At 36.5% G+C, this 27516-nt stretch overlaps 1 protein-coding gene across 3 annotated transcripts in view; it reads left to right on the top strand.

The window, feature by feature from the left end:
- The window catches only part of kif26ab (kinesin family member 26Ab), a 174335-nt gene that overhangs the window by 98518 nt on the left and 48301 nt on the right, over positions 1 to 27516 (top strand). Inside the window, exon 1 of one of the 3 annotated variants that reach the window (XM_005158962.5) lies at positions 1301 to 1803. The exons of the other annotated variants lie outside the window; for them this stretch is intronic. Within the exon in view, the coding sequence (XP_005159019.1) occupies positions 1697 to 1803 (107 nt within the window). The 5' untranslated portion in view covers positions 1301 to 1696. Of the gene's footprint in view, positions 1 to 1300; positions 1804 to 27516 lie in introns of those variants that run through there. 3 annotated transcript variants of the gene reach the window in all.

Here is a 27516-nt window from a genome sequence, read left to right on the forward strand (position 1 = left end):
TGTAGGCAATATTATTTTAAGCATAAAGCTTTGTTTAAGCTTTGTGTATATATAAGTGAAACAATTCACATATAAATTGATTCTCTTTTCTATCCAAACAAGCTCAATGTTTTCTCCATCAGCAGATCTTTCCATATTGTGTGCTCTGTTCCAACGTTTGCAATATTTTTTGCCTGTGTCTCCCTATATCTTATTTTCTTCCTCATTATAGCATCTGGTTAAACACGATAATGCAATTGTTCCATTGCCAAATTTCTGCTCTTCACATCAGAAAACAACAGCATGCTAATGCAGCCATAGAGCCTGTGAAACGCAATATGCCACAATGCCAATGTGTCAAGAAACATTCTACAAAGTATCGAATGAATATCTTCCATATTATGAAGTACTGATTTGTTTTGGGCCGAAGCAGTGGGTAGTGCTGTCGCCTCACAGCAAGAAGGTCGCTGGTTCGATCCTCGGCTCAGTTGGCATTTCTGTGTGGAGTTTGCATGTTCTCCCTGTGTTTGCGTGGGTTTCCTCCGGGTGCTCCGGTTTCCCCCACAGTACAAAGACAAGCAGTACAGGTGAATTGGGTTGGCTAAATAGTCAGTAGTCCCTGAGTGTGTGTGTGTGTGTGTGTGTGTGTGTGTGTGTGTGTGTGTGTGTGTGTGTGTGTGTGTGTGTGTGTGTGTGTGTGTGTGTGTGTGTGTGTGTGTGAGAATGTGTGTGTGTGATTGTTTCGCAGAGATAGGTTGCGGCTGGAAAGGCATCCGCTGCGTAAAAACTGGCCGGATAAGTTGGCGGTTCATTCCGCTGTGGCGACCCTGGATTAATAAAGGGACTAAGCTGACAAGAAAATGAATGAATGATTTGTTTTGAAAGTCTTTACTTACAAAGAAATACAATGCTTTAAAGTAACCACTGCGCATAAGTTAGTTGATATTTAACAGGATCTTTAAAAGTTCAGTGGATGTATTTGGCTACTTACCCTATTATTACCCCTAATTCTTGAGTTCTCACCATGCAATCTAATTTAAAGTCAATTAGGTACATAAATGCATCAGTTTAATCGTATTGTTGAGAAGAGATGCTTCCTTCTCCTGCTGTAAAGGGGCAATAATGATAAAGCATCCTAAGAGTTGTAAACAGGGGGATGCCATTCACCTTTCCACCCACATGCTGGGTCAATGCTAATGTGGACGGTGGCCTTCTGATGGGTGGGACAAGGGGGCAGGGCTCTGATGGAGCCGGTGGGATGGTGAGGTTGGGGGGAGGGTTGATTGTGGAGTAAAGAGGTGAGGGGAAGAGAGGGGTTGTTGAGAGTTCTTGCGAACAGCTAAACTGATAACGTCGGCTCCGTACAGGCCACCCATGACATCACAGCAGAGGATTACAGCTAGAAAGAGATCCAGAAACACAGAGGAAGGCCAGAGAGATGGAGAGATAGGAAAAGTACACAGAGGAGAAAGAAACAGGCAAATGATCCATGTGGATAGCTGCTTTTTGAGTGACAGCACTAATCCCTGACAAGGACAAATTGGGAAAACAGATTAATGCTGAGTGGTCGGGTCTCTGGAGCGGAGCCGGAGCCGGGGCTCTGCTGCACAGCTGCGTGTCAGTAGTCGGGAAACTGGTGCACTTCAGCCAAGGCTGATAGTGGGAAACACACCAATGTGCAGTAGGCAGTGAGGCGAATCCACACTTATAGCTACTCATGGTGGGCAGACTCGGACTAATGCCTCTAGTCAGAGCTCCCAGCTGGAGGGAGAGAAAAACATGGACTGTGGAGGAAAGTAAGTGGAGCGGCACTATGAAACTGAAGTAAGTCAGTCTTTCAGAAGAACTTGTGATTTAAGATTGGAAGTTTGATCTTCACTATAACTATTGAGTTCTGTTGCTGGTTTAAATTGACAACCGACAGCCTGGCTTGGTTTTTATTTATTTTTCTACAGTATTTGCAGAAAGTACTGTGAAAAATAAAGCATCTTCAATGGTTATGTCCGGGGGTAGGTTCAGAAGTAGAGCCTACTTATTACTCAGATATTGTACTTATTATAATAAGCACATTTGTGATCCTAGATCACAAAACCAAGTGTAATTTTTTTTTTTTTAAATTGAGAGTTATACTTGTATCTAAAAGCGTATTAAATAAGCTTTTAGTTGATGTAAGGTTTGTTTGGATAGGATCATATTTGGCCAGAGATATAATCTAAAATCTGAGGGTTCAAAACGTAAATATTGAAAATTATATCTCTTTAAAAGTTGTCCAAGTTACTAATATAAAAGTTTTTTTTTATAGATTTACAGAACACAATTTAGTAAGTGTCACAAAATTAACTTGACTTAATATTCAAATTATTTTTGGCATAAAATAAAAATCTAAAATGTTGACTCATACTATGTATTTTTGACTTATCCCAAATATATATATATATATATATGTATATATATATATATATATATATATATATATATATATATATATATATATATATATATATAAACAACAAAAGGTTATGTGATGCAGGCTTACATATTATAAACAAATTGAATAGGACTGTAAAATGAAGTTCTACTTTCAACATCTTTAAGTAATAAATCAATGATTTGTTTTTCAGCCAATTAAATCAAACAGCTTAAAGAAGGCTTCGAAAAGAATAATTTCCCTTTTTTATTAAATAGTAAAATGTTTTAAACTGGTTTAAAACCAACAGTTGGTCCTTAACAAACTCCTTGATTGATGACTTTAGCCTCAGTAGGATCTGTTTTGTTGACATTGCTCGCTTGAGATGTGCCCTGTTGTTTTAGCATGTATTTACTCTGGCTGAACCTCCAGCTGGTAGTCTCTGTTCCTAAACACATGGTCAAGCTTGAGTTTGCCTGTAAGCCCTTAGCATACCTGGTATTAAGAAGTGCTTTACAATCTCTTTGTAAATGAGGTATAAAACATCCTGAGCTTGTCCATTTTGGAAATTCTCCCAGGGTTAGATGAACATGCATTTGATCAGATTGTTTTTACAAGCCACAAAAAGCCACCTACTCTGTGGCAACTGACCTAATTCTTAAACATTTTGCGAAGCACAGTGTCCAGATGGAGATTAAAACTTCGATGGCTGGAGTCATGATTTTTGGTTTGAAGAACCAAGCACTTTGTTATCCACCATTCTTGACTTCTGGTGTGCTTTTCAGTGCACAAAAAAACTAAAGCTTCTTGTTTTTCATGATTTCTGTCATGATTTTATGTTAAATAATTAATTTCCACAAGCCTAATTTGTTGATTTTGCTCCACCAAACAGATTAAAACACCAGGCGTAAACAGGAATGTGTCTTAACTTCTCAATCTGTGCACAAATCAACCAAAATGCATCCTAAATCCTGGTGTAAACAGGAGCTGTTTGTGTGTTTTTGCCATGGAGTGGCTGAGGCTGGTACTCAAGTAGTAGAGACTAAAATGGAGGGGGCCCTTGGTGGCAGAATGACATGGTGTGAAGAGTATGCAGTGGGCCGTGAGATACTCTGGTGTGTCGTTTTAGGTGGATGATGGAGGTGTTGATGGATCTATCGCTTCAGGATAGAAGCCCCAGGGATATACCCAAGCCGAGCCCACTTCCTGTCCTTAGGCATTTTTTTTTTTTGACTGAAGTATTGATGTATCCAAATGGACTGATCCACAAACACATATCCATCCATTATGGTTTGCTGAATTATCCCATGTTTTACTGTATACTTCATCTTTCTCATTTGCATTTAATTATTGCATTTAACCTATGGCAGGAATTTTTTTGCAAAGTCTTTTACAAAAAAGACTGGTAGGAGTAATCAAAGACAAAAACAACAAAAACATATAAATGATATTATAGTTTTAAACCTTTTTCGACTGTCTTATTTAGTGTTGGGATGTGAATCTAATAATAATAGGCTTGAGTCACATTCATATTCAGAGAAAAAGCGAATGTATTGTATTAGCATATTAACTCACCTTAACATTGCATGAATTAAACTACAATAAAGTCATTAAAAACCTGCATTGGTTTCCTAACAATTAGACATATTCCCTTCACCAAAGCACAGATGGAATCTCATATTAATAGGTTTGAGTCACATTAATATTCAGAAATAAAGCAAGTGTAATGTGCAAGTAAATTAATTTGCCTTAAAATTGGATGTTTTTGACTGCGTTAAAGTCATCAAAACTACAATATTTTTATGAAGATTAGACAGAAATTCTTATTATAAAAACACTTTGGGCTCTATTTTGACGGTCCATGCGCAAAGCGCAAAGCACAAAACGCAGGGCGCAAACGCTTTCAGGGGTGTCAAAGCGCATTTTTGCTAATTTAAGGACGGAAAAATCCGCTTTGCACTATGGCACATGGTCTAAAAGGGTTGAGTTTATTTTCTTAATGAGTTATAGGTGTGTTTTGAGAACAAACCAATCAGAGTCTCATCTCCCATTACCTTTAAGAGCCAGCTGTGTCGCGCCATAAGCGCATTGCTATTAACATGATGTAAAGTAAGTTCACTTTCGCTTTTGCTCTCTTGAATAGGGAAACCTTACCGCACAGACATCAATTAGCCTATAAAGAATTAATTTTGTTTGTTAAGCGCAAATATTTGTTTCAAAACTATTTCTAAATTCAGTTCTAATTTCCAGCAAACGAATAAATGATTAATATTAACAAAGTGTGCTCAAAATACTGAGTTATTTCCAAATACACATGCTGTGACCCATATGGTCTAAAACCTGACAGGTGGACAAATCTAAGCTTGTTTTTAATAAAACAAATATAATTATGGATATAATAAATAATACTGTTAATAATAATAACATTATACAAAAGCAAATTGTTATGAATGAACAGAAAAAGCCTCCCGAGATGAAGAAAGTATGATGGCAGTGGTTTTTAAATTCATGTAGGTTAGAAATTAATATGTTTTGTAATATTTTAATCATTTATATTTATATCCTATATATATCCTTACTATATATATATATATATATCTTTAAGATGTTATATCTTTTTCATATGTAAAGATATTTGCGTATTGCTCTACATCTTGTGTGCCAGACAATAGACCGACTTTGTTCTGGTCTAAAGAACAGACTATTTACAGTTTCTCAAAATAGCAATGGGCCAAAACACGCCTGCTTTTTAGACCAGGACGCCTATGGGCGCCAAGCTTAGAGTAGCAAAAGACCGCGCCTTGCGCCACATTGCGCCGGGTGTATGATAGGGCCCTTAAAGTTAGTTTTGGTGTTTTTTTTTTATTAATTTATTTTTAAAAAATATTTTTATGATTTTTATTTTTGTCTTTGCATTATTCTTGGTAGAAATTTGTGATAAAACAAAAACAAACAAATAACATAAAAACTATAATTTAACTTTAAAAAGATCACAATCAAGGGAAAAAATTAAATTGTCTAAAATAGGCTGCAATTTATAGTAGGAGCTTCATTTGAATTTATATGCAGGGTGAAAATGACAGTTTTCATGATATTTGTCCTCAGTGACTATAGATACAACCAATGTAGCAAAAACAAATGTAAGCTGTATATTTGCAATAGCAAAAATTTAAACATACAGGCATATTTACACATAGAAATACACATTTAAAAAAATAACATTCTAAATAAACAGAACAAATAACAGCCTAACATAAAACCAGTGTTTTTTTATGCTTTGTTTGTTAAGACAGTGGTCTTGTGTCTTGTTCCCCACACCTTTACAAGATGTCAGTCCCATGTAATGTCTCTCACCCACTCTTTCCATTATCCGCCACATCTTCCTGCTTTATACACACCCCTAGGTTGTGTGAATAACCCCTGTTTTGTGAGTCTCTCAGCCCAAACACTTCTCACCGGAATGATTATCACCTTCGAGAAAACACAGAGAGCACTAAAGCTTCTTTGTTTCGTCTGAAAGGAGGCAGACTCACCTTTGAAGCGCTTGTGAAACAAATGTACTGTCAGCGTTTTAGCATCACAATGGGTTCTCTCTCATATGTCACAGTCTTGAAGCTTTCTGCTAGTGCTCTACACTGTTAACCGTGTGTTCCTACTGTGTAAAGAGGTGTAGTGGCAGAGATTTATTTGATGAAATTAGATGACAATGCTTCTCATTGAATCATTAGCAGTTTTTTGCATATTCTTAAGATTTCGTGGGGTGAAATAGTGTAATTTGATACAACAGCATTCATATATTAGGTGACTGGGCAGTGGCAGGACGTCTGGACTCCATTTACACCTGGTATTGACATCTGACAGCTGAGAAAGATTTGTTTGTCCTGCTATTGGCATGTTTTCTTATACCTTGTAAAATGTCAACTAATAAAATATTGGAAGATATCTAAGATCAACTAAAGCTCTTGCTTGGATTTGACAAATTATTTTAAGTCTGCACAAAAAAAAAACTATAAAAAAGGGAAATCAATAATTTTCAAATCATCGACATTGGCAATATCTTGGAGTCATGTATTGGACCAACTAAAACATTACTAAACTAAATAAATGTAATAGAAGGGACGATGACAATTGAATTGAGATCCTTTTCCAGTTTTATTAAGAATCGTCAGGCAGGCAACGGTCAAACAGGTAGCAAACAGGAGCATAAAGGTAATCCAAGATCGTAGTCAAAAATAGGTGAATACAGGCGGCAAAGAATCAATAAGGACAAACAAGGCAAGGATCAAAACACAGAAAGACTAGAGAGGATTAACGCTTCGTAATGCTACTATATAATGAGATTTAGCAAAGTGTATGTGTGTGTGAGAGGTGAATACAAAATCCAGGGAATCAGTCCCCGATGAGTTACCAGCTGTATATGTAATCAGGGGTAATCAGGAACTGGTGTGTGTGAGGTGCATGATGGTATTTGTAGTCCAGTTCAGTGACAGATCAATCTGGAAGGATTGGATCGCTGTTGATTATGACAATAAATGAAGAAATGATAAATAGTTGAACCTGCTTGATTATTTTTTACAATGTAAAATAAAATATATACATTATTGTTTAAAATTTTGTGCTCAGTGAGGAATGCCATTTTGAAACAAACACGTTTATTAAGCAAGGATGCATTGAAAATTGATAAAACAGAAACTTTTTATCAAACCTCTGTGTAATTGCTATTACTGTGGTTCAGTTGGATAAGTCTGAGCACTGAACCATCTGAACCTTGATGTACACCAAATAAGCAGACATAGACTGCTAAAAAGACAGTAACAGTCCTCTTGTGAACACATTTTGGCGTGGTTCGATTGAAATATGAACACTTTACAAAACATCTTTCTCATTTACACTAAACGGGTTTGGTACAATACATTACTTATTAGGAAATAATATATGGTATCTAAAGGGGGTGGCGCAGTGGGCTGTTCCTTTAGTGGGGCTCCTTTGGTGGGGTTTCTTCAGGTTCAGGCAAAGATCTTTATCTCTAGCACAGCCCAGTCACGAAATCATACTGTTATTACAAAGTTATTACAACAATTAAAATATTGCAATTATAAAGCTGACCAATCATCTTCTTGTCATTTTCTTGTGACAAAGCAAGAACATGATCTTCTGTATGTCCTCTATTGTTTACAAGACCATTCACCTTTAAAAATGTGTTGCAACACTTCCTGCATACGTAAAATACATCATATGTGAAAGGCCTCCATGGCTTTCTTCTTCATGTAAGAATGACGTTTATCGTGATTGTCCGGCATACATTATGCTTAACAAGTGACATCGATTGCAACTTTCTGCCATAAACCAAACCTACCACCTGTAAGGTCACCCATACTGAAGTACTATGGGACTGTGCTGTACTATACTGAACCAAATCGGTCAGTAGAAATGAGCCATAAATTAACCTAAAAACTTGACTTGTATAACTAAATTCAACCATAAAACCAACAGAACTGATCAAACATTCCTGTTTTGGTCTCCTAAACAGGGATTCAGTAATACAAAGTGTTAAAATTTTATTTAATGCATGGAACAGGACGGAAGAGATAGAGACCATGGTGACATTTACATATCTTGGTGACAGTTATGCAGATTGGTTGTAGCATAGTCCTTTTATTCTGAATAAACAGGGATGTTTAGGCAGCAAAAAGTTGGTGTTTTTCATTGTTACAGTGGAGGTCTGTGACAGCTCAGGGAAAAAGCGTGAAAACTGCTGTGTCAGGAAGACTATCTAGCCCACTCACATGCAGTCACCACAGGAAGAGCTGCAGGCATCAGCGAGCCCCTAGACGGCACGGTGGATCTGCTGATTCATATCAATGGACTGAATGGAGCTGATGTTTGCCGCAATGCTATATATGAAATAACTGCTGTCAAATCAGTCAAATTCCAAGTGCCTGCAATAGGGTTTTTATACATCGAAATGATGTTGATATTTTAAAAAGTGAGAATTTCTAGATACTTCTATACTTAGATTATAGTTGATCTTTTGTATACCCTCTGACAACACACATGCAAGCATTCTCTACATAATAAAGGCTCATTGCAGGCTTCCCATGGTGTGTTATAGTAACAAGGATTTATACAGTAATTGCTTTTGCACTGTATTTTTGCACAATACACATGATAGACAAGTCACTGTCGCTACCTTATTAGTTATTTCAAAGCCTCCACTTCTTAAGAATGCTGATTAAAGCCAATCCCAAATAACAATTGAAACCTATTTCACAAGGGAAAACAGTAAATAAGGAAGACAAGGGAACCGGCGGCTCTTCTAAAGAGGTCTCCGGTTTGCCTGGATTTATGGAATACCGATCAGATCAAGCAAGGTTATTAATTGTGTTACCAGACTATACATTTAAAGGTTTATTACCTATTGTCTTTGCAGACCGCAGATGTGGCTGAGGTTGACAATTCCCATGAGGTCATCAAGCCTGAATATCCTCTGTTGTGGCTGGAGGGAACAAAAGCAGCGGCTCACAATCCCATCACGATCCAGCCGGTTAAGCTTTGAGCCTGTAAAAAAAAATCTGAAAACAGCGTTATGTCTAATTAGTGTTCAACCTTCCCCTGATTTCCCAGCCCAATACCACCCAAGTGCACAGTTCATACTTATTCATGTTGCATGTTTTACCGCAACTCAAGCAAAATGCCAGACTACTTAATGAGATCCCTGTTGCTTGTCATTACAAACACACTCTACTGATTATACACATGCTACTGCTTAAATTAAGGGGGAAAAAGTTTTATTGTCAAAGGAGGACGTTAAGATACTATAAAAGCCATAGTCTCCACTGAATATTTTTAAAGACATCATCAAATATTTGAAGAATATGATAACAATCTGGTTAATTTCAATAGTCCATTGCTACTCAGCGCAGTGCAAGTTTTCTATCTTTACCCAAAGGTTCTCGGTTTTGCTGCTAGGCTATTTGCTAATACTTGTTTCAATCCCATGATAGCTGGAGTTTCAGGAATGTTTCTGTTAACCTGTTGAATTGATTTGAATTTTAGCTTGCGTTACGTAAGCTAATGATCCAATCTTAGCTTAGACTTGATTCGATGGCCTGACTAGGTTGTCCATGCATTAGTGTCCACCAGGCAATAGCTCATACAGGATCATGCTAACTAGCTATAAATTCACCTCTTCATGTAGCATAGAAATATCCAGAAAAGTTTTCTGTAAAACTCTCAGTGAGTTGAAATTGTGTTGGCTTAGATTCACTGAATCTTGATTTTATTGACCTTATTCTTATTCAATGCCAATGTACGCTCGTTTTTGTGATTGTTTTAGAACTTCCGATTCAGTAGCCTATATGAGAAATGACTAGAAAATAAACCTCAAAAAATGTCAAACTACTTGCTCTACAAACAAGTGTCTGCATGATTATACAAGCAAAGCAGAATTATATAATAAGAAGATGTGAGTTTGCAACATCAAGTAGCATAACGACCTGTTTTTGACATTTAAAAATGAATGGAAGTGAATGAGACGGGAAGTCTTAAGTCAAGAAGATTCAAATGGCTGTGCCCGCTTGTACGCACAGAATAAGGTGAATAAGACGTGCACATTGTAACAGTTCAAGAAAGCTGTTTTGCTACTGATGGTTATTGTTTTAGGGAATGCATTTGTATACTTAGCATTTTGTTTTTAACTTTTAGCATGATAGCCTAGCACACATGCGATTGAGCAGGTGGAAATGGTTCATTACAGTGTTACTTAACAACAGGTGCTAACAGGACCATGCTAACTTCTCCTAGTCAGTGTTGCAAGATGTAGCTGATTTCGGGCCAAAAACTATCCAAAACATGCTGAAATGCAAAAATACCCACCCAGTCATCTGCAATTTCGAAAAGTGGGGGGGTTGTGACGGTCACAAAACCACTATAAAAGTGACAACACCCAAGCTTAAAGCCAGATATGTTCAGAAAAGTGTTCTGTAAAATTCTCATTGATTTGATATGTTATCGGTCGAGACCGACTGAATATTAATTCACTTATAATGTCTTAAGAAAAAAAATAGCTGTTTGTATGCTAACCATTTAGTGTTTACTCATAGCATGCTAGCCCAGCATACATTTGATTCAGCAGGTGGAAATTATTCATTACAGTGGTACTTAACAACAGGGGCTAACAGGACCATGTTAACTAGCCGTAGCTTGATGCAATATTAAACCAAGCCAGATATGTTTAGAAAAGTGGTCTGTAAAATTCTGATTGGGACTCACTGAATATTGATTTTGTAGGTTGTGCACATTTTAACACCTCTCAAAGGCTGCTTTGCTGCTTGTGATAGTTAAAGTTGTAAGAAAAAATAGCTGTTTGTATGCTAATCATTTAGTGTTTACTCATAGCATGCTAGCCCAGCATACATTCGATTCAGCAGGTGAAAATTATACAATATAGTGGTATTCACCAAGACCGACTAATGGGACCATGCTAACTAGAAATAATGTGATCCAATATTGATCTTAGCCAAAAATGCCCAGAAAGGTGGTCTGTAAAATTATCGTTTGGTTAAATGTTTTTTTCCAGTTTGGTTCATTGATGGTTTATGTTTATGTAAAAAAATTTCATGACACATGGATTTTGCTTGTTAGCATCTCTTCTTATCTGTTTACCCTACTGAAAAATAATTGTTAAAACGCTGGTTGGCTGGTTTTAGTTGGTAGACCATGCTGGTTTTAGAGAGGTTTTGGCCATGTCCAGGCTGGTTTCCAGCCATTTCCAGCCTGGTCTTAGCTGGTCAGGCCGGGAGATGATCAGCTAAAACCAGCTTGACCAGCCTATCCAGGCTGGGAGCCCAGCCAAAACCAGCTTTGTCCAGCTTAAACCAGGCAGGTCAAGCTGGTTTTAGCTAGATTTAGCTGGTCATTTTCCAGCCTGACCAGCTAAGACCAGGCTGAAAATGGCTGAAAAACCAGCCTGGAAATGGCCAAAAACTCTCTAAAACAAAGCTGGTCATCCAGCTAAAACCAGCCAACCAGCCTAAGCTGGTTTAAGCCTGTTTTTGTTTTGAAAGGTATTTAATTTAAGTAAGTTAAATGGTTTCTGATATTTATGTAAGCCAACAATTCGGTGTTAGCTCATATCACATCCCTGCTGAAAAATCCAGCTTAAACCAGCCTAGGCTGGTTGGCTGGTTTTAGCTGGTCGACCAGGCTGGTTTTAGAGGGGTTTTGGCCCCTTCCAGGCTAGTTTCCAGCCATTTCCAGCCTGGTCGTAGCTAGTCAGGCTGGGAGATGACCAGCTAAAACCAGCTTGACCAGCCTAGCCAAGCTGGGAGTCCAGCCAAAACCAGCTATATCCAGCTTAAACCAGGATGGTCAAGCTGGTTTTAGCTGGATTTGGCTGGTCATTTTCCAGCCTGACCAGCTAAGACCAGGCTGGAAATAGCTGGAAACCAGCCTGAAAATGGCCAAAACCCCTCTAAAACCAGCAGGGATAGCTTAACCTACATTCATTTTAACAGGAGTGGCTAACAGAATCATGCTAACTACCAAGTTTTTGCTGCATCTAGCCTGTAGAAATGTTCAGACAAACCTATAAAGCTTATCTCGGTGGGCTAAAGTTTATCCATTTAGGTTAACTGTATATTAATGTTTATTATAGAGATGTAAAGTGGTTTTCACAGTGCATTAAAGCAGTGAAGGTTTGCGGTAAAGAGGGGGTGGATAGGAATGGGAGACATGAGAGGGAGTTTATCTACTGTTTTTTTTTATTTGTTGAAAGCTACTCTGCATGCAGATTGTCTAAAATGGAGTGGATTACAGCCTGTAATCAGTTCATGACCTAGCATGTGAGACAGCCTGTTGCAAAGCGCTGAGAATCCCATTAGCACTATCTCTCCTTCTCTTTCTCTATTTCAGTATTAAGTTGCTTTTACAATAAACCAGCATTCTGAGAGTAGCACAAGAGGGCGCTCATAAAAGCTTATGCATAGGCCATTTATTAATAGAGATACTTTAGGTTATTTCTATAACCTATGGATTTCTATACTTGGGTTTTGTCTATAGCTGTGAGAATGTGTCACGTGCTATAAGCTGATAGCATTCCTTTTGTCAAACAGCACATCACTGCGCTTTGCAATGGTTATGATTATATTGCAGCGTGAAGGTCACAACTGAATATAGTAATCTTCTCATACACTGGTGGTTATGTGAAGCCATTTGAATAATGACATTATTCTTATGACCCAATCTATATTATCCTGTTTGGTTGGACCAACATCCATCTTTCTGACTGTGACAATGTGATCATTAGTCAATAAATAGTATTGACGTATTTATTGCAGTTAGGAAGCAACCTTAATGGCATAGATGGATGTTTATTTCATTCAGTCTCCTGCTTAAATCTACATAAGATTAATGGTTGACTAAGTTAAATTATTATGATTATCAAATTTTATATTCATATACAAAATTCACATTACAAAGACCTTGTTACAGTGTTTTTTCTTCCTGTCTCATTTCTAAAAAGTGATCAAAACCAAATCAAAAGATATAAAAATTACCTGTTTATGCATGTAAATATGTTACGTTGTGTGAATATCATATGAATATATAATTATATTTAGTTGACTTCCCAAATTTAACGTACAGTATAATTCCACTCAGTGGGTGACACAGTGGATCAGTGGGTAGCATTGTAGCCTCACAGCAAAAAGGTCACTGGTTTGAGTCCTGGCTGGGCCAGTTAGCATTTCTGTGTGGAGTTTGCATTTCCTTCCTATGTTGGCATGGGTTTCCTCCGGGGGCTTGCTGGTTCGAGTCCCGGCTGAGTCATTTGGCATTTCTGTGAGGAGTTTGCATGTTTTTCCCATGATTGCATGGATTTCGTCTGGGTACTTGCTGGTTCGAGTCCTGGCTGAGTTAGTTGGCATTTCTGTGTGGAGTTTGCATGTCCTTCCCATGTTTGCGTGGGTTTCCTCTGGGTGCTCCGGTTTCCCCTCTAGTCCAAAGACATGTGCTATAGGTGAATTTACAAACTAATTTGGCCAAAGTGTATGAGTGTGTGTGTGAAAGAGTGTGTATGGGTATTACCCAGTACTGGGTTGCGACTGGAAGGGCATCCACTTTGTAAAACATTTGCTGGAGTAGTTTGTGTTTTTTTCTGCTGTGGTGACCGAAGCCAAAGGAAATTTAATGGATAAATAAATTCCACGCAACTGACCCCGTACTGTCAGCTTAGCTTAATTTCTGTCCTCTACCCTTCCCTGATCACTTTATTTCTCTCTTACCCTCTCTTCATCACCTGCCCTGTTGTTCCAGGCCTTCTCTGATTAATCATGCGCAAATATTCCCAGCAGCCACCGGGGTTGTTTGTTGTGATAGCCTCCGAGTGAAAGAGTGCAAATAAATAAGCGTTAGGTGTCCTCCCCGCCAGACAGTGATTAATGGAGGCGAGCTGGAGCGGTAGGATGCTCTTGTTGTCTCCTTTCCATACCAGCAAGGCTTGGCCACCCTCTGTCGCAAAAACCTCTGTTTGTACCTAGTGGGCAAAGTGACCGTAATTTGTAATAGTCGGTTATACACAATTAGTTTCAGATCTGAAAAAGCTGAAACATCATAATCGCGCAAGCATAGTTCAAGGTGCTGGTCAAGAGCATGTCAGGTGTCTACTCAGACCTTGCGGTGTCAGTTAGTTTCACTGACTCCTTCCTAAATTGTTGTTGCATGTGTAGACAGGATTATCCACGCACTTGTCCTGTAATTAAATCCCTTTTCCTCAACACCCTTTTTGCGAAACCTGATGCTGCGGGTTGCCTACCTGTAGAACAAATCCCAGCAGTGCAGAGAGAAGAGGTTGAGAGATGTATCACGGCTGAGATGAAAGTTGATGGTAATCTTTGTAAACAAGGAGAGAGAGAGTGTGTGCGAGTGAGACGCGAGACTAGGTTATCTGTCATTTTTCTCCTAAAATGGAATTGATCTTTCTTAAATGTTAGCTCGCTGTGCTTTTACACAAACTCTGGAAGAGCAACCAGGCTACACCTCTCATGAATAAAAAAGAGAACGTCTTCAAAAAGAACATGACAACCCCATTACTATCTTCATTTCGTGGCTTTCCAGAGCTTTACCCCAGGGGCTCGGGATTGAACGCTGAAACTCATTAAATAACAACAAAAAAAGAGAAGCCTGGCCACATTTATGGCTTCTGTTCTGCCTTCCCACCGAGGCTAAGCCACAACAAGCCAAGCCTGGATTAGCTGCACATCCTGTCTGTTCAGGGATGCTATTGAGGGGGTAATTTAGGAACAGCGAAACGACAACAATGCTTCTCTCTTTCTCTTGTTTGCCTCCCCTCTTCAAAATGCTTTAGCTGCCTTTTTTTGATGCACTGTAAACAGAATCACTTTGCTGTTGGTATTATTGGAGGTTGCTTGCTTTGACTTTGTGAACCTGTTTGCTAGTACTTTTTTATCTTTATTTGACTGTTTTATGAGCACGGGAAGCAGGAAATGTAGAGTTAGCACCAAACCGCTAGCCAAGCACGCTAGTGAATGCGCAGTAGGCCACAAACCTACAGCAAACACTTGATAAATAGAAATGTTTGCTAAATAGAGAGGTTTGGACATACTTGACTGACTTTCTCATGATCGTAGAAACGCTCTGCAACTAGACGTCTTTGTTTTGCTGTATTTAAAGTGATAGTACACCCAAAATTTTAATTGTGCCATTATTTACTTCTTTTGAGGTCCAAAGAAGATGGGAAAAACCCATTAAAAGGTTTAAACTCACACAAGTCAGGATACATGACAAGTTTTTTTTTTTTTTGGGTGCTATCTCTGTCACTTAAGCACAGTTTATGCCTTTCCAATATGTTCTTAGAAGAGCATGTTTGGATTTGATGACCTAACGATTCAATGGAAATTTGGATTTGGACACTTGTACGTGTATTATTGGTCTGAGAAATATCCAATATGGCTGTGTACAAACAATTGTCAGACGTGGTTGATGCCAAGTAGATATAAAGTGGTCTAAAATGTAGTGAACTTGTCTAAAGCTTATAAAGAACATAGGCTTATTCTGAAAACATTGCCCTATATGCGTTTCTTAAGATTGCACATTATGTAGCCAGAGCTATGCCTGCATTTCATCTTTCTAATGAACGTATGACGCCGTTTCTTTTCTCGCTAACCAGCTGACCGTTTACCTGCATGTGGACAGCTTTCCCGCTGTTACTAGTTTGTTCAGTTAGTTGCCATGTATGTTGGTGGACTTGAGATGCAGAGCAGAGTTGACCTCGGTGCAAAGGTTCAAGTCTGGTTAAGAACAGTTCCAGAAAGCGAGTAGGAGAAAGCAAAAAATAAAACAAGTCAACAACAGAGTGAAAATGTGGTAAAATCTGAAAACCAGTTTTTTTTTCTACATTGCTTTTCAAAACACAGTAAAAACAGAGTAAGTGGGTCAATAGGTGCTTTTTAAAATGCTATTGGTTGGGTTTAGGGAAGGGGCAGGGTGGTGGGATTGGTCTGTTGGTCAGTCAGTCAGTCAGCGAGTTAGTCCACAGCGGCCCCTAGTGGATTTGCAAAACAAAAACTTTAAAAAATGTAGCTCCTGGGATGTGTTTTGCTCTCTCCAGAAATGTATATAGGGGTACGTAATCAGAATGAGCCTGGGTTGCTTATAAAGTTTGTTAAAAGAGACATGTCTACCACAGTAGACCACTTAAGATCAGCTTACTAAAAATGGATGTGAATGCCATGTGAAAGCAGGTCTTGGCTGGTCTTTCCTGGTCTACTTACTTAATGTTTTAGCTCGACCAGATGAAACCGTCTAGAAAAGCAGTCTGAACACCCTGGGAGACCAATGAAGATGAGAAAACTGGGTTACAGTAAGTTGGTTTGAGACATACAGTATAGCACATATACAGTGGCTCAGTGGGTAGCACTTTTGCCTCACAGCAAGAAGGTCACTGGTTTGAACCCTGGCTGGGTCAGTTGGCATTTCAGTGTGAAGTTTGTATGTTCTCCCCATGTTAGCGTAGTTGGTGGTTCATTCCACTGTGGCGACCCCTGATTAGTAAAGAGACTAAGTTGAAAAGAAAATGAATGAATGAAGGTCGTTTACTCTAGGAAAAAATCTGCTGTGTTTAATCGTCTGGTAAACATCTTTAAAAGGCTTTTTGAATGAAAATGATATCGTCTATTTAACATCATGTCTCTATATATGTCTATTTAACATCAGAACATTGATGTTTAATAGATGTTTGAGCAAATGCTCTGATAAATATGTTTTCCAGATGTAAAAGTAGGGTTTCACCAAGTAGGACATGTTCCTGATTTAACATCTCAAATCACATTTCAATCAGCCAATCTGGATTAAGGAATAAGTTTACAGTGTATGTTAAGTGTAGGCTTACGGTTAGGGTTTTGTGCTTCTACATTGTTGTTATCCAACTATTAATTTCCTCTAGTTTTGGGAATAATTGACAGCTAGGGTTAGATTTAGGGGTAGGGATGTTCAAACAGAAATTATGTTTCAGAATCAACATAGATGCTAATCATATCTCTCCTTACAATATCATGCAAACACAAACATCAAATATACGTCTCCACAATGTATGTATGCTATCCAGGTCCAGGACTGGACTCTAGTGCTGCTCCTGGATAGCACACATACATCATGGAGGTCCAGTTTTCATGCACGTTTGCCTAAAATACTAAAGGTTTAAATAATTTAACTTGTTCAGCTGTTTTTAATTGGAGTTGGAGTTGTTATTTTTCAAGATAGTTGCCCTCCAGGAGCAGCACCTCTGGTTTAGGTACTGTAGCCGTGCATGGGAACTCTTTTAGTGCTGTTTAAAAAAATAATCAAATGATTCACTTCATGAAGTTTGCTTGAGTTTTAAGAGCTCATTATTGGATTGTAGGTTTTAAGGAAATTTGAGACTTTCACACAGCTAGCTGGTGTATAAATTTGCACTTTTAAATCCAAAAAGTTCACGCAATTACTTTGTGTTAAAGGGATAAATGGATTAACATGCAAATATAAACATACAGTCAGCATTTCCCAACACAGCAATTCCTGGGGATTTTCTTGTCCCTTTTTTTCATTTTAATTAGAGCGTTTTCCATTTAGACTCTGACTGCTTCATTTATTTGGGCCTGGCTGGGGATTTCCACTCTGGGTCTGCTGAGGGAGCGAGACAATCCCTAGCTGAGCAGGCCCGGCTCGGGCGATCATTTTTCAGCGTGCTACTCTCCGGCTCAAAATGATTTACCTCTGTTCAGACAGCCGCTGACTGGCTCCCAGCCAAAACACAAAGACCAGACTGATCACTTGAACACTCTCGCGATCTACCTTTTAGATGACTCTCTCTCTTTCTGGATATGTTCTGTCTCTCCGCACTCTCGGGAGGTCCTCACCCTCTTTCTTTTTTTAATTTCCATCTCATTTTCTGATTTTTGGCTCTCTGGTTTTTCACCCCTGTGTCTCATCCTGAACCTCCCCCCTCCTGTCTCTCCGTATATTACTGTCTCTCGCTCTCCACACATTTGATGCAATTTTATGCTTTTTATTCTCCCTCCACCTTGTCCTTTGTCCCTACTTTTCTTGATTTCGTGCTCTCTGTGTTCTCATTTACGCCTCTTTGAATCTTTCGATTTTGGATTTTGTATATTCTACAAATTTTTGCAATAGTATTGGCTTGTATTCTGTTTTTTTTTTTTTTCGAATCATAGATTTTATTAGATATAGAATAAAATCAGTTTTATATTCTGGAATTACAATACAAAAAATTAACATTTATTGACACAATATTTTTGGTTGTTATGTTAATTATTGTCAACTTGTTTTTTTATTTTATTTTTTTCACTAGCTCATAGACATGAAAACCCACCTAATAAGGAAATTTCAGAAAGTTATTGCAACCTTTTATATGTACATTAACTCACCGGCCACTTTATTAGGTACACTTTACTGGTACGGGTTGGACCTTCTTTTGCCTTAAGAACTGCCTAAATCCTTCATGGCTTAGATCTAACAAGCTACTTGAAATATTCCTTGGAGATTTTGGTCCATACTGACATGATAGCATCATGCAGTTGCTGCAGATTTGTCGGCTGCACATCCATGATTCGAAGCTCCTGTTCCACCACATCCCAAAGGTGCTCTATTGGTTTGAGATCTGGGGATTGTGGAGGCCATTTGAGAACAGTGATCTTAGGCCCCGTTTACACTAATGCGTTTTAGTTTGAAAACGCATAAGTTTTGCTGCGGTTACACCATCCGTCCACACTACGCCGGAGTTTTCGAGCGCCAAAAACTGAGTGTTTTGGAAACGCTGGAAAGGCCATTTTCATTCTAAAATGCTGCTGCTCTGTCTCAGTGTGGATGGGGGAAAACGGAGACATCTGAAAATGGAGGCGGGGCTGCTGAGATTCGCTACCTGATTGGGGCTTTTGTGTCAATGCATATCCTTCCTTTATTCATCAAGCCCCTATCACATGACTATACACATGGCTTTAACGCTACCGGAAGACAGCAGACCAGCCTTAACTGTAAACAACAACACGGACACAGAAATGGGAGCGTTGTTGCACTATTGTCTGTTTTAGCGGCCATTGTGCAGTTATTCATTTGTTATGTTTAGTAAAAACTCGACCTCATCGTCTGTCCACAAAAACACCTCTCTTGCTTTCTTTGTCATCGCGTTCATTGTTCAACCAGCGTTTGTTGACTAACAATAACCAGATGCCGAGCGAGACACATGCTTCCTGTTAATACTAGAAAAACGTATATCACGTGACCATTCGCGCACTCGTGACGTAGTGTGGACAGAGACATGTTCAGAAACGCTAGGTGAAACGCTATTGTGGACGCGGATCATTTTTTGATCTAAAACACCGTTTTAAAACTAAAACGCACTAGTGTAAACGGGGCCTTACTGTCATTATCAAGAAACTGCTCTGAGATTTTTTCACACGTTATGACATGGGACGTTATCCTGCTGGAAGTAGCCATCAGAAGATGGATACACTGTGGTCATAAAGGGATGAACATGTTCAATAACAATGCTCAATTGGTATTAAAAGGCCTAAAATGTGCCAAGAAAATATCCCTCACACCAATAAATCACCACCACCAGTCTGAACCGTGGATACAAGGCAGAATGAATCCATGCTTCCATGTTTGTGACACCAAATTCTGACCTTATGATCGAAATGTCGCAGCAAAAATTGAGACTTATCAGACCTGGCAATGTTTTTCCAATCTTCTGTTATCCAATTTTAGTGAGTCTGTTTGAATTGTAGCCTCAGTTTCCTCTACTTGGAGGAGTGGCACCTGGTGTGGTCTTCTGCTGCTGTAGCCCATCTGCTTAAAGGTTCGACAAGTTGTGCATTCAGAAATGCTCTTCTGCATCCCTCAGTTGTAACAAGTGGTTCTTTGAGTTAAATAAATCAAGTAATGTAAAAAAATAAAGTAATATATAATAATGATAATCAATATAAATGTTTTAAAGCATACGTCACAATGATCTCATTTGCATTATTGCAATATGTAACACAGCATCCAATAATTTAACACATTTAACATTCCACATATTCCGTATAATAAACCACACACTATACTTTGATGAGGCTATATTTTACAGTAGTAGCACAAGGAACAGCCAAAGCTGCCCTGTGGTGATTTCTGTATTGACATAATGCTCCAATTTTACAGATATCACCCAGCATGCTTTCATGTATGCTGTTTTAATGAGGGATAATGTTACAGAGTGGCTGACGCCTCAGGTCATAAGTGCTTAAAGGAAGCGTTTTAGTAATGGACGTTGAGAACAGCACCCTCTCCCTCTGCCTACAACAAAAGAACATCCATAAAGTCTATCTGATTGAATGATATTTGTTTTATTTTTACACAATGTTACTTTTATGCTTGCTACCCGCTGTACACTTACTTTTTGGCCCTAAAGCATAATGTGACAGAAAAAAAGAGTCAGTCAGAGCGCAGCTGTGAATTAACACCACTTTCAAGATTTTCCCATACACTTTCTGTCTTTCCTTCTGTCACAACACTGTTTCTTTCTTCTGTGGGAAAGATATTTTAGTCTTCTGGTTACTGTACATTCAACTCAAGGCATATGTCTCTGGTTATTTAGGGAAATCCTGTATCCATGTCTTATGTTGCATCTGTGTGTTCTTATTATAGCTAGGAGAAACATTTAAACTGTGAAAATTGAATATTAAGCGAATATAATAAAATATACAAACACAGGCTTATTGGCAATATGTGCTTCAGCCTACATTTTTGTGAAACCGCAAAAATGTACTTCAGCTACTTTTGTTCCTATTTACATTAATAATATTTACAGGGACATATTATCCAAAAATAAAGGAATGTTTCTCGTAGTTCTTTGCACAACACCAAATAAATACCACAAAACAACTTAACAATGCCTGATTTGTAGGATGTATACTTAAAATATACGACAAAACATACCCTAAGTTATGTATTTCAGATTTGCAAAAACGTAAAGAGCGCCCTCTACTGAATTTGTGATCTGAAACGTGCAACAAAGTGTACCCGGAGCAACGTATTATACATTTTTCAAAAATGTAGGCTGATTTACAATGTGCCTATTTTGAAATAGAAACAAGTTGGGAGGTAAATGAAAGAAAGATGGCAAATGTGTTGATTTTTGCCCATTACTTTGCCCAGCATGCAAACATGTTAACCTGCGTTCTTAGCAGAAGTAAATGACATGACGCCGACATGATAAATGAAATAAGTGCTGTCTAGTTTTTAATCAAGATTAATTAATTAATTGTGATTAATCAAATCTAATAAAATATGTTTCTGTAATTTAAAATCCTCTAGGGTAGCGGTTCCCAAACTTTGGTGCGTGCACCCCTAGGGTGCAGAAGAGAATGTTTGTAATGACGGATTTATTTTTTTTTCTTTTATGCATTTATCTTGGGTAAACATCATATTTTTGAGAGAAAAAAAAATCACTGAGAAAAAGAGAAAAAAAAAACAGATTGTAATTTACAACCTAGGCATACTAACTCATCTCACAGTTTCACGTCAGCTACACATTAGCCCCGCCCTTTCCCATTAGGCGTTAAGTAATAGTACATTTGTCATTTTTTTTACTGCTTACTTTATTCAACAAAATAGACACCTGGTTAAAAACTAGCACTTTAAAGAAATCAATTGAGAGTAGGGATAAACCATCTACATCAGCCTCTTCTACATAGATGTGCAGCGGCCTAGGATATATGAACGAACAAGGTGAAGAGGCGCTGAGAGAACAGAGAATTTCAGCAGAGATGTACTAAGGATGAGAATTAGGCCTACGCAAGAGAGTGAGAAAATGTCAAGTAAGATATGCAAATATAGCAACAGTTATATTGGTTTTGGGTTTACATGGATTGGAGATGCAAAAATCCAAATCCGCATTGTGTAGTCTGTGGTAAGGTTTTAGCTAATAGCAGTCTTAAGCCCTCAAATATCGTCCGACACTCACAAACAAGACACAGCCACTTACAAGACATGCCTGTAAGGTTTTTTCCAAGGAAAAATGGAGGAACTGCAGAAGAAGAAAAAGGGAGGCACAAAGGAACAGTAGCTTCCATCCAAAAAGTTGAACCATCGGTTTTCTAGGTACACTGCAGCATCCACCAAGAAGCTCTAGCGATGAAAAACATGCCAGATTAACTTTTGTCTATACGTAATGACACTGTGAAAATTGTAAACTTTTCAATTTTTATTTTAATTGCGTATACAGAAAATATGTGTATTTTGTATTTTAGTTGTAAATATGGAGTTTAATCGGAAAAAGGAGTGCTTGACAGGTGTTAAATATTAGAAAGGGGTGCACACAGCAAATTTTGGGAACCACTGCTCTAGGGGTTTTAAAGAAACATTTAATAACACATTCCTCATAATACTAGTAACATGTTGGCATCACTTTCCAGAAATAATCAGATATTTAGTTTTTTTTTTTTTTTTTGTCACTTTATTTTAACATACAATTCTCAATATTAACAAACCACTCCCTTTTAGCTCAATAAATTACTAATTTCCTGATTATTAATAGTTGTAGTTGACTTTAGCTATTGCGTGTGAATTAGGGATGTAGAATAAGATCAGTAAACAGCCAATATTTTAATATGCAGCTAATTAGCCAATTAATTGTGGGAATTGGTACTTAAACTCTAAAATTTTATTATTTTTTCATAGTATTTTCAAGTTTTTTTTTTTCAGAATATGATTATTGTGTGGCTAAGAAGAAGAGCAACAACAACAAATAAAACATTTTTTTTATCTATTCTCTCTTTTTTTGCAATAAAGTAAGATATTCTTTTTAAGAGTATTGCCTTACTGTAAACCGTTGCAATATCTTGATGGATGGATGCTGAAAGCTCTCTCTCTCTGAGACGTATGCAGTTTCCTCTCAGCCTTTTGACCTGACTACTACTGTAAATCTTGTTTCAGGCCAGTGGCTGTGGGTATAAGAGGATGACATCATCTTTCTTTGCCCACGAAGTGATGTCATAATGCTTTAATCAGGGGAAGAGGTTAAACAGTGATTGGCAGATTACTTGATTCAGCAAGTAATTAGGTACTTAATGTTCCTTTATTGATACATTTTTTGGCTCTGATTTTGAAAAACAAATTAATCCAAACTAATAAATAGTTTGTTTCTCATTGGACATTTAAATTTTATGTCAAAACATATATATTTTTAATTAATCTTATTTTTTCACTGCCTAAAATACTTAACCTGTTTTTTGATTGATATGAAAAAAAAAGTTTCAAAACTATAATCTTCAATGACCTCAGACCAGACGTCAACCTGATTTCACCAAGTAGGACATTTTCCTGGATTTACAGTAATGTCAGCCTGATCTCACGAGAAAACGTAAGTATTTTACATTTTGTCAGTTAAGTGGCTAATTTGTATGAATTTGTACGAGTTCAGTCAAATGAAATGGTACGATTTTAAAAAGGAGGCGTGGCACCTAACCCCACCCCTAACCCCAACCGTCATTAGGGGATGAGCAAATCGTACTAAATTGTACAAATTAGATCGTACGAATTCATACGAATTAGCCACTGAATAAAAAAGTTACGAATTGCCGTGAGATTGTGTTGTCTAAGTTGATCCTGAAACAACATTCCAATAAGCCAATCAAAATTAATGGATATGTTTACTGTTTATGTTAAGTTTAGGCTTTAGGTTTATGCACCTCTACATGATTGTTATCTAACTAATATTGCCTGCAGATTTTGTGAATATTTTATAGGTTTATGGATGGATTTAGGGATAAGAAATAGGTATGGATTACATTTTCGACAAAAAATGATGTTCTAGGATCAACATAGATGTTCAGGATTGCATGATACTTACTAAATCATGATGTGCGACTCCAGAGGAAGCTATATATAAGCTATATATTTTATATATAACACAAATGAAATAAAAATAATAAACAAATTCATACAATTTAAGGTAAAAAAAACTAGCAGCTGTGGTTGCAAGAACTTTACAGTAAAAAAGTTTAAAAATAAATTACATGAATAAATAATAAATAAATAAATTAACATATTTGAAAAAAAAAAAAAAAAAAAAAACTAAAAATAACCTAATTAATGTCCACAGAAAAAAACACATTCAAATATAATAGAAATAAGGGAATTCTGGGAAAGTAAATTTACATTTATTTTTACCGTAAATTATCGTGAAATTATTGTTAACCATGTTACATATTTTTACAGTAACATTTTACAGTTATTTTAACCATTGAAATTACTGTCATTTTTTACACTGAATGTTTTTTGTTGGTTTGTTGGCCGAAACATGATCAAACTACATCCGTTTACCATAATCAACCTGCCGATCTTACCGTGATGGATGACGGTTGGAGATACAGATATAGAAGCATTAGTAATGACGTCTGATTTCCCCCACAGTGATCCATAGTGTCCGGAGCTTTGTTATCCAGTGTCAAGAGAAAGAAAAAAGACCTTGTTACTATAAAGGAAAATGTCAGGAATGGTAAATAGGGGCAACATGGCAATTAGCTACAAAGGCTATCTGGATGAAGAGAAAAAGAAAAAATAAATAGGCAGAAGCCCTTTCAAACAAGCTAATGGCTCAACAGGCTAATGACTCATCAGCTTGAGGAATTTCTCTTTCTAATTTGACAAAAGCTGAAAGGCAGAGAAGGCAGCCTGCAAAGATTATTGACAACAAGCCAAATGGTTTGGCTCTCACAACTGCAGATAAGCAAGCCAGGCATAATACGTGCATTGGTTCACACATCCACACGCGCTCAAAATCCCCTCCATCAGCCCCCAGTGCTGTGTACACACACACTCAAGTCCATTCTAATCACAACAAAAGCTCAAAGCACCTTTTATATCAACTGACAGCCACGTATCCCATTTACTTGAGGTGTTTGTATATGTTTTCCATGCAATTTGTGAAGGAGCACTGGAAAAACCGATTGCTCTTGGCTTTTACTGAGACTTCATAGACAAACTATTAGAAACAAATGTTTGTGGATCAGTAGCTGTTGGGTGGAAAAATATGCATGCTGCCCATCATCAGATTATTTATATGTAATATGAATATGTATACAGTCATTTATTTACTTGCTTACTTATTAATTTGTTAAAAAAAATAATAATATGTACTATTATTATTATTATTATTATTATTATTATTATTATTATTATTATTATTATTTAATGAATAGTCATGAAAACATATTTTATATTACTTTATTAAAATAAGCAAACAATTTATTTTATTGTCTTCATTATGTATATGCATATATATATATATATATATATATATATATATATATATATATATATATATATATATATATATATATATATATATATATATTATGTATGTATTTATTATGTAGTTATTTATTTGTGTATTGTATTTTTAAAATATGTATTTAATGCAGTTAATAAATTTAAATTCTGTAATTTACATTAAATATTTTGATAATATACATCTAATACTCAACCCTTATTATCATATTTCTCTGCTATAATTGTACTTCCTGGGGACCAATGTAACTGCAATGTTTTTTCTGTAATCCTATCTTTCTCTGTCCAAATCCTCAAGCTTAGTCTAGATAGCACAGCATTATCCCTCATCATATCACCCATTACTGTTGTCTGTCTATTTATTTATTTATTTAAAATGTATTTAAACACATTTTAATTTTACTTCATTTATTTAAATTAAGGAAAAAAAAATACATTAAACGCTACTACTACTACTACTATGAATACTAATACTAATAGTACCACTACTTATACTGTTAATATTAATAATGATGATGACAATAATAATAATAATAATAATAATAATAATAATAATAATAATAATAATAATAATAATAATAATAATAATAATAATAATAATAATAATAATTCAGTTTGTAAGTTTATAAACAATATAGTATTGTGTTATTAGTAGCAATGCAAAATATATCGTCTTACCATCGATATTGCAGTGTGTGTACCTGCAATAGTCAAAGAGCAAAGATGTTGGATAGGGATTATACAGTATTTGACCAGGAGCCACAGTTCAGAATGCAGTCAAGCCAGAGTCATTGGAGATATTTACCATAATGGAGCCAATGGTTATTATTGACATTTTTAAAAGGCATGCGATTGTATGACCATCAAGAGAGTTCAAAGCATTTATGCACTAGGAATTGTACTGTTTGAAACTTTGATACAAGTTTAATTGAATTGTTTATGCTATGTAGTACTAAATAGAATGATTTAAGCCATCTCGTGAAATTGTATTGAAATTGACATGTTTATAACAAAACATGTCTGATGTCTGATTTTTACAATATCGTGCCGCCCTAGTCATTAGAGGGGTTTTATTTAGAACACAATGCTAAATATATAATGTATGTTTCCATACATGCAATTGAGTGTATATGTGAAAAGCATTTATTTATTTATTTATTTATTTATTTATTTATTTATTTATTTATTTATTTATTTATTTATTTATTTATTTATTTATTTATTTATTTATTTATTAATTAATTTATTTATTTAGTTAATTGGTGAGTCAGTCGGTCAGTCAATTAGTTAGATTTATTTATTTATTTATTTATTAGTTAGTTTGTTTGTTTGTTTAGGTATTTAGTTCATTAGTGAGTCAGTCAGTCAGTAAATTAATTAGATTTATTTATTTATTTATTTATTTATTTATTTATTTGTTTATTTATTATTATTATTATTATTATTATTATTATTATTATTATTATTATTATTATTATTATTATTATTATTATTATTATTATTTTTGACAAATAATATCTTCCCAGCAAGCGAATATCCTGTTTAAAATGTTCATTTCAGCCATTTCCTCCATTTTCCTAGGGTGCTTTGATTGTGCCCGTCTCTAGACTGGCAGTGTTGATATGTAGGGCAGTGTGTTAGTAGTGTGAGCCGAGCTGCAGGCCGATGGAAAATGAGCCTCTCACAAACACACTCTCCCTCTCTTCTCCTCTTTTCTCTCAGTCTCTGTCTCAGTCCTGCTTCTCAGCTCAAATTAGCAGTTTAGGGAATAGATCTCTCTCACATAAAGAGCTTAGACTTGTTCCAGCTGCTGCTTTCCCTCCCCATCGTGCCCTTACCCACAGGCCAAGGGCATTTCTGAACAGCCCGTGCGTCTGGAATATGATTTTAAGTAGAGACGATGCGGATAAAAACACCTTGCTTTTTGGCCTATATACTGTAGAATGTAAAGACAACATCCAAAATATATTATACTATTGAAAAAAATAGCTTAAAGGGGCTAATAATTTTGAAAAATAAATAAATAAATAAAAACTGCTTTTATTTTAGCCAAAATAACACAAGCAAGAAAAAAAAATATAAAAAATACTATTATCAGACATACTGTTAAAATTTCCTTGCTCTATTAAAAATCATTTGTAAAATAATAATAATAAAAAAATCTAAGTGGGCTATGTTTATATTTACATTAATTTGTGTGGATGAATACAACATTTAAACAATAAAAAAATAAATAAAAACGCTTTTCTTACCAAGTATTCTTGTCTTGTTTCTAGTCCAAATATCAA

The sequence above is a fragment of the Danio rerio genome, chromosome 17 (genome assembly GCF_049306965.1).
Source record: "Danio rerio strain Tuebingen ecotype United States chromosome 17, GRCz12tu, whole genome shotgun sequence".
NCBI classification, from domain to species: Eukaryota; Metazoa; Chordata; class Actinopteri; order Cypriniformes; family Danionidae; genus Danio; species Danio rerio.